Source organism: Salvia miltiorrhiza, chromosome 5, assembly GCF_028751815.1.
Source record: "Salvia miltiorrhiza cultivar Shanhuang (shh) chromosome 5, IMPLAD_Smil_shh, whole genome shotgun sequence".
Classification (NCBI taxonomy): domain Eukaryota; kingdom Viridiplantae; phylum Streptophyta; class Magnoliopsida; order Lamiales; family Lamiaceae; genus Salvia; species Salvia miltiorrhiza.
Window position 1 is genome coordinate 15,194,139 of NC_080391.1, and position 17,619 is coordinate 15,211,757.

General features: G+C 38.3%; 1 protein-coding gene and 1 non-coding gene across 2 annotated transcripts; one reads left to right on the forward strand and one right to left on the reverse strand.

The window, feature by feature from the left end:
• Positions 1 to 239: 239 nt before the first annotated feature.
• LOC130987298 (small nucleolar RNA R71) lies at positions 240 to 346 on the reverse strand. Its single transcript, XR_009089687.1, has one exon. It is a non-coding gene; the product is annotated as a small nucleolar RNA R71 (small nucleolar RNA).
• A 12,383-nt stretch (positions 347 to 12,729) lies between these two features.
• LOC130986306 (proline-rich receptor-like protein kinase PERK9) lies at positions 12,730 to 17,181 on the forward strand. Its single transcript, XM_057909682.1, has 9 exons — positions 12,730 to 13,474; positions 13,677 to 14,745; positions 14,842 to 15,249; positions 15,325 to 15,411; positions 15,697 to 15,767; positions 15,843 to 15,919; positions 15,986 to 16,133; positions 16,468 to 16,629; positions 16,721 to 17,181. Exons 2-9 carry the CDS (start codon positions 13,713 to 13,715, stop codon positions 16,928 to 16,930), a joined length of 2,196 nt encoding a protein of 731 aa, XP_057765665.1. The 5' UTR covers positions 12,730 to 13,474; positions 13,677 to 13,712; the 3' UTR covers positions 16,931 to 17,181.
• Positions 17,182 to 17,619: the final 438 nt, after the last annotated feature.

Genomic DNA, 17,619 nt, shown 5'->3' on the forward strand with positions numbered 1-17,619 from the left:
AATTCGCCGGTCTTTCTCAAGATGACCCGAATGGACATCTCGGCAATTTCTTGGAGATATGCGATACTATCAAGATAAATGGAGTTCCGGAGGATGCCATTCGACTCCGACTCTTTCCCTTCTCACTAAGGGGCATGGCCAAGACATGGTATCAATCTTTAGAGATTGGTTCCATCACTACATGGGAGAAAATGGCTCAAAGGTTCCTTATCAAGTTCTTCCCTCCAAGTAAGACAATGAAGATGAAGAAGGACATTGTCCAATTTCATCAATTCGATGGAGAGACCTTCTATGAAGCTTGGGAGAGATTCAAAGAGATGATAAGGAAGTGTCCCAACCATGGTTTGGATCAAAACACCATTATTTGCTCATTCTATACCGGGTGTAGTGGTGAGATGCAAAGAGACATGAATGCATCGGCCAATGGAGCATTGTTGGAGAAGAGCCACGAGGAGGCCACCCACATCATAGAGAACTTGGCCGCCAATAGCTACCAATTTCCGGGGGAGAGGACTATTTTGAAGAAGGTGGCGGCTACAACAAGCTCGGATCCGATAGCTCTTTTGACAGCTCAATTGACCGCCATGAATAACAAGATTGATGCTATGTCAATATCAAGGGTAGAGCCCGTGGTTGAAGAACAAACTAGCTTCGAGGATGTGAACTACATCAACAACAACAACAACCGAGGCCAAGGGAATTTCCGGCCTTCACATCAAGGTGGTTATCAAGGCCAAGGGCAAGGGCAATACAATCAAGGATTTCAAACAAATCGCCACCCAAATCTTGCCTATGGTAATCCCAATAACTTCTTGCAACCACCGCCCGGATTTGCGGTGAGTGATGGCATGATCAAGGAAGAGAAGAAGCTCAACCTTGAAGAGATCTTAATGAAATTCATGACGGCCACTCAAGCCCACATGACAAGAACCGACGAAAGGTTAGAGGCTCAAGCAACCCAATTGAAAATGCTTGAGATGAAAGTGGGACAAATTGCTGAATCCTTAAGCAACCAACATCAAAAGGGGCAATTTCCGAGTAACACCGTTGTGAATCCAAAAGAACATTGCAAGGCTATCACTATAAGAAGTGGGAAGATACTTGAAGAGTCCAAGATACCTCCGGAAGTCAAGAACAATGATGAGAACATTTCCTCAAAAATGCAAGGCGATAAGGAGAAGGAGAAAGATGTGTACAAGGCACCACCACCTTATTGCCCACCAATTCCATTCCCTCAAAGACTTCAAAAGAAAAATGTGGAGAGTGAGTTCTCTAAATTCCTTGAGATCTTTCGGAAGGTACACATCAACATCCCCCTTGTTGAAGCTTTGCAACAAATGCCCAAGTATGCAAAATTTCTCAAGGAAGTTCTATCCAAGAAGAAGAAATTAGAAGAATTTGAGACGGTCAACCTCACCGAAGAATGTTGTGCCATTCTTCAAAAGAAGCTACCCATCAAGATCAAGGATCCCGGGAGCTTTACTATCCCATGTGATGTTGGAAATGGTCGTTTTGGAAAGGCCTTGTGTGATTTGGGAGCAAGCATAAATTTGATGCCTCTCTCCATCTTCAACAAGCTTGAAATAGGAACCATTAAGCCAACCACGATTGCTTTGCAAATGGCGGACCGTTCCGTTTCATATCCAAAAGGGATAGTGGAGGATGTCTTGGTGAGGGTTGACAAATTCATTTTTCCGGTGGATTTTGTGGTGTTGGATATGGTTGAGGACAAGGATGTACCTTTGATCCTTGGACGTCCATTCTTGGCGACGGGGAGGGCCCTAATTGATGTTGCAAAGGGCAAGCTCACATTGAGAGTGAATGATGAGAGTGTTACCTTCTCAATCCACAAAGCTCCCAAGCACAAAGATGGGGAAGAAAGAATGAGAGTGGAGGAATGCAAATTGATGCAAGTGATTGAACCTTGCATCAACATGAAAGAAAAATTGAAGGGAGAAAGGAAAGAGGAGGAAGCCCAAGGCTTGGAGTTGAAGCTTCTCCCCACACACTTGAAGTATGCATTCTTTGGTGAGAATGAGATACATCCAATGGGGCAAGACTGTGTACTCCAACTCAAAGAGTTAGATGAGTATCACGCATTTGAGAAGTCAAGCCTCTACAAGGAGAGGATAACAAGTGCTAATGACGAGATGATGCAAAAACGGGAGTTTGCACCCGATGATGAAGTCCTTCTCCTCAACTTCCGTCAATCACTACCTCCGGAAAAGCCAAGATCAAAATGGACGGGTCCTTTCAAAATCAACAAGGTTTTCAACAATGGAGCAATTGAATTGAGAAAGAAGGATGAAAGAACCTTTGTGGTTGAGAAGGAAAGAATCAAGGCATTTTTGCCCTTGAAACCAAAAGTTGAAGTGTTCGTTGGAACCACCCCCGAGCCATAACACCATCATGGAGACGTCTAGCTCATGACGTTAAACTAAGCGCTAGTTGGGAGGCACCCCAACAAGGTACCCTTTAATTTTTGTATGGTTTATTTTTTTTTTTATATGTTAGTTTTTTTTGTGAGTCCGAGACAACTTCTCCTTCTCTTTTCTTCCAAACTCATTTTCACTTTGTGTGAAATAAGTTTGGGGGAGGGGAGAGATGGATTAGTTGTCTCATCTATCTTAAGCTTTACTTGTTTTTGTTTGTTTTAGTATTGTTGTCTTGTTTTTGTTATTGTTGAATAAATGAAAGCTTGAGAGTTAGTTGGGTTGATATTTTTGTTTTTGTTTTGCTTGGGATAATTGTATCAAACTTTGTGATGCTGATTGAATGTCATTGGGCTTATGATATGAATCGTTTCTTGGAAAAATTGTGTGTATCACTTGTGGATTATGCATGAAAAGTTTGAACTTGTGACAAGTGAGTTAAATGTTTTGCCTCCAAGAACTTGAAAATGAGCTTGTAAGAATTGAGCCTTTGATTGTCATACATTTACAATCTCATTTTGTTCTTGAGTGTAAATCATTTGAGCATGTGTGTTGATCTCTAGAACTTGCCATGAGTCCTTTCTTGAAAATAAAAGTAGATGTGTTGTTAATATTGAAGTGATTTAAGGCCATCTTTGTTAGCCACTTAATTCAAATTGTGTCCAAATTCTCATTTGATCCTAGTTTACCCCTTTCGTGCCTTGTAGCCTTTCTTTTAATGAACCAATGATAAAGGGGTAGAACTTAGAATGTTAGTGGTTGCTTTGATGAAAATGGTTGGAAAATGATTGAAATTGCTTGTCAAACTTCGATTGAGTGAAAATCACTAGTCTCCTATAAGCTCAAAAAGAAAAAGAAAGAAAAATGAAGAGACATGTGAATAAAATAGTACAAAGGGGAGTGATTTGCCTTTTGAATCATGGTCTTGATAAGTATTCATAGGGTGAAAAGGAAGAAAAGTGGGGATATTGGTTGATTGATTAGAAAAGAACAATGGTGAATATGACATATTCAATTTGGGAATTGTATGGGATATGAGTCACTTTGCCTATAAACACCTCACCTCACCAAAGAGCTCTCATTGCAACCTAAATAGAAGCCCTTTTTGATCTTTATTTGTAACACATTGAAGTATAGAGAGTTAGGATAAATGGCAAGCTTATGGTAGATTGCATACTTGTTTCAATTTGAGTGCAAACACGTCCATTCTAAACACTTGAGAGTTGAGTGCGTCATTGAAACATCCACTTTGTTAGGATTCAAGCTTGGAGGTTATAATATTGAACTCATTATCACTTGTGACTTCTTGGAATGCATTTCTACTTGTGATGCACTTTTGAAAGATTTTTTGTAAAATTTGAAGCCCTTGAAATGACACCAATTCATGCTCACATGTTTGTTTACTTTTATTTCTCTTCTCTTCGTCGTTTGGGGACAAACAACACTTTAAGTTTGGGGGGTTGACAAACATGGTTTTCGTGCCTCAATTCCACATGTTTTGTTGTCATTTCCCTTCATGTTTTGCTTGTGAATGCTTGTTTGTGCCCGAATATTTAGTTTTATAAAGATTTGATATCTTGGTGTAGTTTTGGAGCAATTTCAGGAAACCTCAATGATTAATTGGAGGATTTTGAAGATATGAGATTGAAGTACGTCTCGAGAGGAATCCGTGAGCGCAAACGGCGACCAAATCCGAGTCCGGACGAGGGAGAACGGAGCAAAACGAGCGGACTGCGCAATATGCCCAGTACCCCGCGGTCACCACCCGCGGCCGCGGGGTGGGACCGCGGGTCAGCTGTTCCCAATTCCAGGGGTGTACCGCGGTCACCACCCGCGGCCGCGGGGCGGGACCGCGGGTTCCCTGAGTTTTGCCCACGTTTGAGCACCACGGGCGCGGGCCATGACCGCGGGAAAAGAGCGGAGTCGCGTTTTTTCAGCCCTTAAACCCCTTTCTCCCCCTTTTCCTCACATTATTCATCATCCCCAACCTCATACTCACCCATTTCCATCTTCCCCAATTCATTCACACCAAACCCTAGCCTCCATTACCACATCTTTTACCAAGATTGAAGGCATTGAAGAGGAGAGAAGATTGAAGAAAGCTCATTAATAGGATTTGTCACTTCTTACTCTCTCTTTCATTTATGTATTTCTTTGATTTTGGTTTGTTGTTTGTGAACATGTTTGGATAAAATCCCCCATTGGTTTGGGGATTAGGCTCATGGATGATGTGATGGATTGATTATTATGCTTAATATATGTATTGATTATTTCCTTGTTATTATCTTTTCAAGCCCTAGCTTTAATTCTTGTATGGATTGTTGGCCACTTTCTATGCATTTCTAATTTGTGATTTGAATCGGGAGAGGATAATCATAATAGATTAGGAGCTTGAAACATATTGACTCAATAAACCGGGAGGTTGAGAGTTGGGTGAGAGTTTACCGATCATTTGTGCTCTTGGGAGTTATAGGTTAGAAGTTGACCGGGGACGGCAACTATGACCCGTAATCTACAGTTTTAGTCGTCCGGGAGGGGGCTAGAACTAGTGGGGAGATCACTCTAGATAAATAGGAATATCAAGACTAATATTGAGCTAATTGAAGTCCATTGCTAATCCATCGTTGCCTAATCCCTAAACCACCTTCATCACTTAATTAATCCACTTTATTTGATTGTTCTTATTTTGTCTTTGAATTTGTTAGTTAATCAAACCACTCACCTCCTTGTTTAGTCTAAATAGCTCTAGCATAATGACTTAAGGTAATCACTAGAATTTGACTACTAATCCTTGTGGAATACGACCTTGCTTCCCTATGTTGCAACTACACCGTATACTTGCGGCGTGGTGAAAATAATAGCGAACAGTGGCCGAGAGAGAAAGAGGGCCATTGAGAGATATGAGAGTTAATTAAAAAAGAGAAAAGGTGCATATTAGCCCCTGAAGTAGTAGCCCCTATAGCGTAAAACCCCCATTAGTCACTGTGTGTGCAACTAAACCCCTGAACTCCGAGAAAAGGGTGCAAATTCCCCCATCTGACCTAACGTCGTTAACAGCCGTTAGTCAGAGGGGGAAATTTTCACCCTTTTCTCAGAGTTCAGAGGTTTAGTTGTACACACAGTGAGTAAGAGGGGTTATACGCTATAGGGGTTACTACTTCGGGGGCCAATTTGCACATTTTCCCTATATCAAATTAAATTTCGTATTACAATCATTATTTGAAGTGCATAATATTCAAAACGAAATAGCAAGATTTTGAAAAAATATATATATAGAAAACGGAAGGGAAAAAAAAAGACATTTTTTTTGCTTCACATAATAATCAACCAAGTGACCAACTAGGCTAATATTCAGATGCAATTTTTTTCAACTTAATTAATTTAATCTAATATTTGTATACATATAATAAGTCACTAATTTTAAAGAAGAAACAATATACTCGCATGCCCTTTTGAAGAAGAAAATACAATATTTGGCCATTAATTGAAAAAAACACAAAATTTGGCCATTTTTTGCATTTTAAGATTGTTTTGCTCTTAATTAAGGCGGATCAGATTCGGGTCGGATTCGAGTTTGCACGCGGGTTAGGCACACATGACACTATTAGTGTCATTAGTTCCATATACTCAGTGTTGCACGAATGATACTTATGACCATATTAGTGTCATTATTGTCATATTGTGTGTTGATATTATTTAAATGAGTACAGTTATATGACCATTTTGAACATTTCTCCGTAGGATTTAGATTATCATTTAGGATTTAGATTCCCCATTTAAGGTTTAGATTATCTATTTAGGGTTTAGATTCTCCATTTATTGACATATTAGTGTCATTAGTGTCATATACTTAGATTTTTTTTTTGTTGGTGCCATATGTGCCTAACCCACGCGCAAATTCAAATCCGATCTGCCCTAATTAAGGGCAAAACTGTCTTAACATGTAATAAATGACCAGATTTTTGTGTTTTTTAATTAGTGACCAAATATTGTGTTTTCTTCTTCAAAATGACTATTTCAAAAGCCCTCTCTTTAAAGAAATTATACATTGTCATTCAAATCAATTTAAAATTAATTTTAAATTGATTTTTTTAATATATTATAAATTATATATAGATTTAGTTGATTATTTATGGTAGTTACTGAAAACTCGGCATATTCATGAATAAAAAATAATAAAAAATGAAAAATTGATTGTAATTACAAGAAAAATATAAAACTTTGCTTTGTCTAATTGTACGGAATTTAATATTCAATTAAGGGCATCATCTTGCTTAATGACTTTATTGTATTATCTTTCTGTTTTACTTATTTATTTATTTAATACTTATTTCTGTTCAGGAGTTGAGATTTACGATTTACTCGGACTCGGTCATCTTTGCAAAATTTCATGATGCAAAAATTATTGAATTCTAGAATATTGGATTATTCCAACCAAAACAATGACAAGAAAAGAGGAGAGAGAAGAAGAAAAGAGGAGGAGGAGGTTCATTGATGATTGACCCACCGACATAAAGTCTAATATACTCCATTATCATTTAATTGGAATATATATTTTGATATTTAACTAAAGAATAAATTAATTAATTAATTAAGGAATAAAGAATATTTCGATTCACGTGCTTTAAAAGTTTTTTTGGACTCCACACTATTCTTTTGCTAAAAAATTGGGTTCCTGACTTTCATTTGTAAAAGTAATTTTAGTTTTGTAAGTTCACGTTAAAATTAGAAGGCTTTTTTTTAACATATTGCATACTAAAAACCAAATTTACAGAAGGAATTAATTTTAAAATAAATAAAAATACACGAAACAATTTTAATAAAATAATTTGATCTCAATTCAAAGAACATTGTATCAGAATTACTGAATAAAAGTTTCACTTTTTTTAGAAAATGAAAAAAATATATATATAGTATATAGGGAGAGGTTCAAGAAAGAACCATTAGGGAGAGGTAAATAAGTCTCTCTGTCAAATAACTACAAATATTAGGGATATATTTGCGTCAATTTATAAATGTTAGGTTCCTATTTGATTCAATGTAGACATATTAAAGATTTTTTTTTTAACCTTTTATGTGTATTTGTATCTATCTAAATAATTATTGAAGTTATACAATTTTCCTAACAATCTAAATATCATGTGTATTTGTATCAATCTAAATAAATATTGAAATTATACAAATTCCTTACATAGTACTCCCTCCGTCCCAAACGAAATGTCATATTGCTTTTCGGCACGGAGATTAAGAAATGTGTATAAAATAGATAAAGTGGGTTGGTGGAAATTATTTAAATATTAAGTATAGAGAGAGAGTGTATTGCCAAAAAAGGAAACATGGCATTTCGTTTGGGACAGCCCAAAAAGGAAAACATGACATTTCGTTTGGGACGGAGGGAGTAATTTATAAAATTTTCTTAATCAAAATTTTGATTTAAATATATCTAAAATATAGAGAGACTAAATTGAGAATGAAATAATGAATAAGTCAGTATAAATTCATGAATAAGCTTTTTGTAATACACGAATAGTCGTTGTTGCGACACAAAAGATATCCAACCTCCTTGTTTTGATGATATCAAAACCATTAGAATGCTTCGCTTGTCTTTTGTTCTATTGCAGGTCCAAGTGTTTCAGTTCTCACAGGTCCTGACTGAAGCTGCAAAGACTTTAGATCAGTTGGACAAGGAATAGAAGACTGAAGATCAAAGACAGCACAACTGAAACACACTTCGCTGAACAAACTGAAGTACGCATCCTGACTGGAAGTCATCAGTCGAAGATGATCACACAATTCAATATCAGCATTGAACTGAAGACTAGTCAAGTACCAGTCGAAATTCTGCACCTGACTGAAGAGAAGAGTACCCGACACGCTGCATTAAATGCTCAAGTACAACAACATTAAATGTCGAAGATTTAAAGATCGTCCTTGCAAGTACCAGAACTTCTCTTTACGTGTAAAGATGCAGAAGCACCATACTCCGAGGACAAATTAATTCAAAATTATGTCAAATGGAGTATCCGAAGATTACCACCTTAGCCCAAGAAGCGACATCCTCTCACAACGGCAGAAATCCCGACGACCATCTCTCCAGCGGATCTATTCAAGACTTCGCCTATAAATAGAGCTCAAGGAACAACTGCAATCTTCACCGATTCGAAGACATACGCTGAAGCTCTCTCGAATTAAAGAGTCAGCACTTCCATAGGTAGATAGATTTCGAATCGAAGAAGAGAGTAATCAACGTTGTAAAATCAGTCTAGTTGATTACCTAAACTCTCTCATTAGACTAGGCACTTCGTGTTTTATCTTAAGCCTAGAATGAAATACTTGAGAGCCTATTGTCAGTAATCTTAGTTGGAATAGTCAAAATCCCATTTTCAACCGAGAGAAAAGTGAGTTTGAGTGGTTGTTGTTTAGTATCAGAAAACTAAACTAGTTGGTTACCTTGGTACCAGTTAAACCAAGAGGGAGTTCAGATTAAAGGTTCCGGCTCCAATTACCTTAGCATTAACTGATTGGACACGACAGTGTCAGGGCGTGCTAAGTGTTAAATCCAATTCAGGGTGGATTGGTAGGTTTGCTGTGCACATCTAAGCATAAGCCCAGAGTGTTTGTCAGACAAATAATCTGGATGTGGATGTAGGAGATATGTCTCCAAACCACGTTAAAAATCTTTGTGTTCTTTATCTGCTTTCAGTTTTTCCTTACTTGTGCCAAATTATTTTCAACTGAACTGGATTAACTGAAAAATACAACTAAGGATTTTACGAATGACAAACCTCTTCTAAAGGTTATTCACATTAAGCTTAATTTCCGCTGTTGAGTTATTAATTCTACTAACGACTAATCAGATAGTCGGAGAGATTAATAATTCTACTCTGTTTTACAAACTAGACTGAAGCCTTACTTGGATATCAGTTAAGCTCAATGCTTGACTAATGTCACTTTATTGAAATATTTTCAGTATCAGTCTACAACCTATTTTGAGCTGAAATTTGATTAGGGCTGGGAATCGGGTCGGGATCGGGTACCCTACCCGAAAAAATCGGGTACCCGACCCCGAATAAGGTCGAAAACTGATACCCGACCCCGAACCCGATTTCTTATTCGGGTACCCGAGTCGGGTATTCGGGTACCCGAAATTACCCGAATACATAGAGGAAATGAAGCAGTGTCCAAAGAAAGAACTCTGAGGAAAAAGCCAGGAGAAAACACCACTTTGCCTTCTGAATTCCCGGGTGGGTTGCCAAATCAGAGAAAAGGAAGCAAGAAAGGCTACTACTTTTCGAGGGGTTTCCATGCTCGTTGTCCAGTTTTGATTGGATTTGCTCATCTTTTCGAGGTCGAGTTACAGGAAATCAAGAAAAAGGACTCATTTTGCTAAATTCACGGGGGCATGGCAACAAATTCAAACCAGGGCAGCAAATTCAGCCGAAATTCAACATTGGCATAGTGAAATTCAAGGACCAAATTCAATTATTCAAAGCAGCAAATTCAATTATTCAACATTGACGTAGGAAATTTGTATTAAAGAAGAAGAAGAAGAACTGGTATGACGTTGTTGGAGCTCGGAGGCGGCACGGCTACTGCAGGGCGACAAGCTCGACGGCGGCGAAACGACGGGAACGACAGGGCGAGGGTCGTGGTGGAACTGCGGGGGCTGGGAGCGAGTGGGCGACTGCGGGCGGACGAGGCGAGGAGAACGGCGACGACGGGAGGGAGAGGGGTGCCGCTGGGTCGCCGGATTTCTGGATTGAGAGGGGCGGCTCGTAGAGTCCTAGGGCTGGGAGCCCAATTCAATTTAAACAGAACAGCACAGTAAAAGTGTTACTTTTAAACTTTCACTTTTAGTTTCATATTTTTATTTAATTATATTTAACTAAATAATTTAAAATATATTAAATAAAAAATCGGGTATTTCGGGTATACCCGATACCCGATTTTTTTGCACCTTAAATACCCGAACCCGATCCCGACCCCTAATTTTTCGGGTATAGGGTACTCGATACCCGATTTTTCGGGTCGGGTAATAGGGTACCCGATTACCCGAACCCTATCTTCCCAGCCCTAAATTTGATTAAGTTTATTTTGATTTGCGAAAAATAGCCCACATGTGTATTCCCTCCCCCCCCCTCATACACCTGTCAGTCAACCCTCCGGGACCCCAACAGTCGTAATTCAATTAATTGGTGAAAATTTGGCCCCTTTCAATCTTCATGATACGAACTCAAGTTTGAATAGTTATTCGTACAATTCTCATTCTCACGATAAGATACGATTCTCACTAGATCCATTCTCAATATATATTTTTTTGTATAAAATAGAAACAATTTTCAGCCCTTAGATCATCAAGATCTACGGTTGATTCATCATCTAGTTGGATGAATTCAGGTCCTGAGTTCGAATTCCAAATGTAGCGAAAAATTTATTTTTCGTAATGCATACAGTTACACAGCCAATTCATACGTGTTCTACATAAAATTCATACATTTCAATTCGTTTATAGTTTATACAAAAAAATGTGTTTTTATTCTAGTACACCCCTCTATATATATATAGGGGAGGGCTAAAATAAAAACACTTCTTAAAATAAAAAATATAAATAATTTTCAGCCCTTAGATCATCAAGGTAGCAAATATTTATTTTTCACAATTCGTAACCCTATTGGATGAATTCATACGTGTTCTATATAAAATTCGTACATTGAAAAGCATTTTATTTTTATTTTAAGAAGTGTTTTCACGGTAGCCCTTCCCTATATCTATCTATATATATATGGGTGGACTAAAATAAAAACACATCTTAAAATATAAAATATGAACCATTTTTAGCCTTAAATCATCAAGATTTACGGTTGATTCATCACCTTGTTGGATGAATTCATGGTCCCGAGTTCGAATCTCATAGGTAGAAAAAAAAATATTTTTCGTAATTCATACATTTACACAGCGAATTCATACGTGTTTTACATAGAATTCATACATTTTAACTAGTTCTTATTTTATATGTTAAGAAGTTTTTATACTGTAGCCCTCCCATATACTCCCTCCGTCCCAATAAAAGTGGCCACATTTCCTTTTTGGGTGTCCCATTAAAAGTGGCTACTTTCTAAAAATGGCAAAAGTTTACTTTAATTAAGTCAACAATTACTCACTAATTTGGTCAACAATTGTAGGCCACTTTCAAAAAATGTCAAAATTACTCACTAATTTGGTCAACAATTGTAGGCCATTTTCTAAAAATTACTCACTAATTTTGGTGGGTCACACTCAATTAAAACATAACAATCCCCTTCTTAATCTCCGTGCCCAAAAAAAAATGGCCACTTTTATTGGGACGAAGGGAGTATATATATAGGGGCGCGCTCCAGTGAGACCCCTTATTTTTCGTGTAACATGAGGACAATGAATAAGCCATATAATATTAATGAACAAAACGTATATCTAACGAACAATATGTATATACTGATGAAAACAAAATTTAAAAAATTGATAATGAATAAGACATATATACTGATGAACAAGGCAGTTATACTGATGAATAATAAAATTTAAAATATTCTGCTTCCTCCAGGATTCGAACCCTGCGAAAAAAAAATCTTCTTCCAAATACAATATCAGCCATAAGATTGATAAAATAAACGCACCAGATCGTGCCCTAGATCTCACTAAAATTAGGGGGTCTCATTGGAGCGACCCCCTATATATATATGTATATATGTATGTATGAAAAAGATAAGATAAAAATGGACAATGTGATGAAAAATGAGAATAAATCGGTAACGTTAGATTTTCAAATTATATGGCTGATATTTACTTAAAGGAGACAAATTTTTACTTGGATTAGAATCTTGAAGGGAACAAAATTTTTATCAATTAATTAAATTTTGTTATGCAGACATTATAAAAAATTTATGTAATATTTTATATTGATTTATGCATTATTGTTATTTCTTACATAAAAAAAAGTGTTCTTACTTCATTCCTATATATAAGTTCAAATTTAAATCTCGATGTATCGCACCACAACTCACAAATATATCATTAGTACATGAGTTTGAAAAACCAAATCTTGACCACGATGAAATGATCTCATATAAAATTTTATGATTATGATGCTTGAATATTAAATAAAAGATAATAAACATAATCACAAATTGCCCAACATGCCAAAATAAACTTGTTAACTAATGGCGCTGACCCCACCATCCCTTCCCCCAGCCGCAACGTTGCGTAATCTTGTACAAGAGTATTATACTAATTACTAATACAAATATATTTTGATTTGGACATTCAACTCAAGAATCGATCTTGATGAGAATATTATCGTAATTGACTAAGACCTTATGATTTTTGAGACCTCAAACACAGCCCACCACGAAATTTACAAAGGCATTCACATTCAAACAGTTGAGCGACGAGTTTTTATTCCAGATTTCGTCTCATAGTCGCTGTCACTACTACTACATTTTCATTCATTCATCTCTTTTTTTTTTATTAAAAACATTAAATATTGGCAGACCCCATTTTCCGTGTTTTCAGTTTTTAGCTTCCAAAACGGAAGCTTTCGACTTATTCATTTTATTCTTTGTGCGCGTTCATCAATATCTGCTGGCTACACTTGTAGAGTTGTAGTCTCCAAATTTGATGATCGCAGTTATATGTAAACATTTTTGCCCATTCGAAATATAAAAGGTGAATTTCTTTTTGTGTTGTATACATCGGTTGTCTATTCGGGGGCAACTTTGCCTTTTGAAGTTGCAGACCACTCAAGAAAAGTTGATCGTACGTGTAATATATTTGACTGATTTTGTTTTCTGCAACTCAAGTGTGAGATTTGAAGCCCCCCTTTCTCTTTTTGTTTATCTGGGTTTCTTTTGGGTGATAGAGCTGGGGTTTTCAGTAAGATTTTTAGCAATTTTACGGTTGTGGGTTTTGTTGTGAGAGAAATTTATGATCTGAGTTCAGCAATTTGATGCCGGTGATTGCGGTTTCTGTCTGCTGGGATTGCATTGCAAGATTTGATTCTGGAGCAGGTAAATGGTGATTTTGTGATTCTTGTTTCAATTTTCCTGTTTGTGACGGTATAGAGTGTTGAGAGCATAATCATCGATAAAGAATTTGATTATCCGAGTACTTTTGATTTGTTGAAATCGATTTGTTTTAGTACATTGTGGTTTTCTTGAATATTGTGGTATGGTAAATAGTTAAGTAGATATGCTGGTTTTGATTTGGTAGGAATGGTAGAATTTGATTGATTTGGAGGCTGATGTGATGTCATCTGCATCTCCGTCCCCAAATTCTCCCGTTGCTGCTGCGCCGCCACCAATTTCCACCTCTCCTCCGCCTCCTCAGTCTTCGACTCCATTGGATTCTCCAACACCAGAACTTGCCCCACCACCTCAGCTCCTTTCACCTCCGCCGAATCCTCCTCGTGCACCGCCACCTCAGCCGGATTCATCTCCACCAACCGCCTCACCACCACCACCACAAACCCCTCCTGAGGAAGCTGTAACTCCCATGGCTTCACCACCACCAACTTCCTCTCCACCTCCACCCGTCGATGCATCTCCTCCGGCCAATGCGCCTCCTCCGTCTAGTCCACCTCCTCCATCAACTCCACCTCCTCAGCCATCAAGTCCTCCTCCAATTTTCTCTCCACCTCCACCTGATCCACCACCAACAAGTCCTCCTACTTCACCACCTCCCTCAACTAATCCTTCCCCACCCCCGCCAGCACCGACAAATAGTTCCCCACCTCCACCATCAACTTCACCGCCGAACAATTCTCCTCCTCCTCCTCCTCCACGTCCGCCTCCTGATAATTCACCTCCACCACCGTCACGTAATCCCCCTGCAAGTTCCCCTCCACCACCATCAAATAGACCTCCCCAAAATTCACCCCCCCCACCACCAGCAGCCGTGCCACCCCGCAGCCCTTCCACTCCTCCAGTACCTTCTCAGTCTCCACCACCTCCAAATTCTCCTCCAAGACCACTACCACCACCTTCAGGAGGAACGTCACCACCTCCTCCTTCCACAGCCTCATCACCACCCCTTTTTTCCCCTCCATCTCTGGATCCACCACGTGATACCAACTCCAATGATGATGCACCGCAAAGTTCACAACCCTCAAGTGGTGGTGGCCCCAGCAACGTAGTCCCAATCGGAATTGGCATTGGCGTGGCTATTCTATTTGTTGGTATAATTGGAGTTGTAATATGGCGTTGCTTGAAGAGAACAAGAAAGACTTCTGGCCACAATGGGGGTTACATCATGCCAACCTCAAGTTCCTCTCCAACGTCCGGTAAACTGCTGCCACTTGCTTATTCTATCTGCATGGGCTTATATTTTCCCACATATAAGAGGCAACTCAAATGTATGTATTCTGAATTTTGCATAGGTGCTAGTTTACTTAAAGTACAAGTATCATCACCAAATAATGAAAGTGGTTCTGGAAATGGCACTACATATTCACCCCGTGAGCCTGGTTTGGGGAACTCAAGGTCATGGTTCACCTACGAAGAACTAGCTAATGCCAGTAACAGATTTTCGGCCCAGAATCTCTTGGGCCAAGGTGGTTTTGGTTCTGTATACAAAGGAACTCTTGCAGATGGTAGAGAAGTAGCAATTAAGCAGTTAAGGAACGGTGGAGGACAGGGGGAGCGGGAATTCAGATCCGAAGTCGAGATAATTAGTCGTATACACCACCGCCATTTGGTCTCACTTGTAGGTTATTGCATTTCTGGGGAAAGAAGACTGCTTGTATTAGATTATCTTCCTAATAATACCCTCTACTTCCATCTTCATGGTAAATTGTAGTTTTCAATATGGAGTTATGTGTTTCTCGGAAGGTAGTTGTTGATATTTAGCTTTTCCTGCTCAGCTGAAGGTCAGCCTGTCTTGGACTGGGATACACGTGTGAAGATTGCTGTTGGTGCAGCTCGTGGGATAGCTTACCTTCATGAAGACTGTAAGCTCTTTATTTTTCTCCTATTAAGACTTCGCACGTTTTTTAAAATTCTCTCTACTGTGTTTTGTTCAAAAGAACTGGAGGCCATTTCAGGAATGGAAAGTTCAAGAGGTGAATGATCAATAGATAAGAAATTGAAGAAATAATGAATAGTAGAAAATTTACTCGTGCACTCTGAACTTCATTTGTTCTGGTTTAATAATTTGTCTAGTTGGCGATGATTATGTTTGCATGTGAGTAGAGAAGCATATGCACACCACAGACCTAATTTTGTTAATCTTTCAGGCCATCCTCGTATTATCCATAGAGATATCAAGTCGTCAAATATCCTTCTAGACAGCAACTTTGAAGCTCGGGTATGATAGATGTCCAATGAGCTATGTTTCTCTTTCCTTGGTTCTTTACACCTTGTATAACAACTACTCCCACAGGTTTCCGATTTTGGACTAGCTAAATTAGCTATGGATGCAAATACACATATCACCACACGCGTAATGGGAACTTTTGGGTAAGTGATCAGTCGAGAACATGGTTTTGGGTTCATAGTCTAATAGCTAATAGTGGCTTTCTACAGATACATGGCTCCCGAGTATGCATCCAGTGGCAAGTTGACTGAAAAATCCGACGTGTATTCCTTTGGAGTCGTGCTCTTAGAGTTGATTACTGGACGAAAGCCTGTAGATACATCTCAGCCGCTAGGGGACGAGAGCCTCGTTGAATGGGTAAGTTCTTTTACCAGAAATCCTCTTGATTATTGTGATTTATGTACTCAAATTGCTATTGTACACTTAGATTGTAGCAGGTCTGTCAATATTACTTGCAAAAATATTATAAGGCTCCTCTTTAAATTTAGGCTCCTTGCGTTCCAGTCAAACGAATTTTGTACGAGCTGTATCATTAATATTTTATTTGTGTCTGCTTTACCCTTAGTCTCGAGCTGCTCGTCCCTGGACATGTCACCTCATAAAGAGCTTGATCAATCTAACATGACATATTTTACGATGACATTTAATATTTATAAATTATAAGTATTTCTTCCATCTACATTTGTTTTAGGCCCGGCCTTTATTAAGTCATGCAGTCGAGACAGACGAATTCGGGGCATTGGCTGATCCAAGCCTGGCAGGAAATTTTATTACTGGCGAGATGTTCCTGCTAATTCAAGCTGCAGCAGCTTGTGTTCGCCATTCATCCACGAAGAGGCCCACAATGGGACAGGTAATTCAGTAATTTTATACTACGGTCTAAACTTCATTACGACTCTTTGGCTGGTGATGGGGTCTCTCAAACATGTCGATGTGATATCCAGGTTGTGAGGGCGTTCGACAATATGGTCACGTCAGATTTGACAAACGGGATGAGAGTCGGGGAAAGTGAAATATTCAACTCTGCCGAACAATCTGAAGAGATCAGATTGTTTCGGAGGATGGCATTTGGAAGTCAAGAATTTAGTACTGATTTCTTCACGCAAAACAGCGGGAGCAGCGAACGCAACCGACAAAGTAGCCAGAGAGATTGATGGAAATGAGATGCAGTTTCCAATCAAGAATGAATTTTTTTGAAGTAAATGAAAATGGCAGGTGATGCTGGTTGAGAGGTACTAGCCGCATTGAGCTATAACTGACTCCACTTCAACTTAGTTGTTTTAGGCTCTTGTAGATTCTGTGTATTCTATTTCTAGGACCAATTTTTTCTTGTACATAGGTCTTCTTTTTTCTTTCTTTTGTGGGGTTTTTAGTTCTAATAAAGTTCATTCAATTTTGCCCTTCAGTTTAGTTACTTATATAGATTATAATTTATATGAATCCTATTTGATATTTTGTAAAATTTCATATATGGAATTGGTCTCAAGAAGACATCATTTTCACAACTTTTTTTTTACAATCTAATTAAGCTAACACAAAGCAACAAATATGTAAATAAAAAGTAAAAAGCAACAGAATTCTGTGAAAAAAGTGTGATAATGTTTATACTTGAAATACAAGTCTGTGATGTGTGCTTTTCCTAGAAATAATTCATGCTTAGATTATTGTCTGTATTCCAAGAATCCATGTGAAATGTAGAGTGCAAGTTATCAGATTTGGACAGCTTATATTTTTCCTTAAAAAAACCCACCTCTTACAGCTATATCACAAGACCAAAAACAAATAAAAAATAAAACCTCCTTTTTCTCTGAGCAATGCAAGTATGTTAAGTCATTGACTATGA

Excerpts from the sequence above, each read along its gene's own strand:
- LOC130986306 (XM_057909682.1), top strand. The coding sequence starts at position 13,713 with ATGTCATCTGCATCTCCGTCCCCAAATTCTCCCGTTGCTGCTGCGCCG. Across the intron at positions 14,746-14,841 it reads AAGTTCCTCTCCAACGTCCG|GTGCTAGTTTACTTAAAGTA; the intron begins GTAAACTGCTGC and ends AATTTTGCATAG. Across the intron at positions 15,412-15,696 it reads AGCTTACCTTCATGAAGACT|GCCATCCTCGTATTATCCAT; the intron begins GTAAGCTCTTTA and ends TTAATCTTTCAG.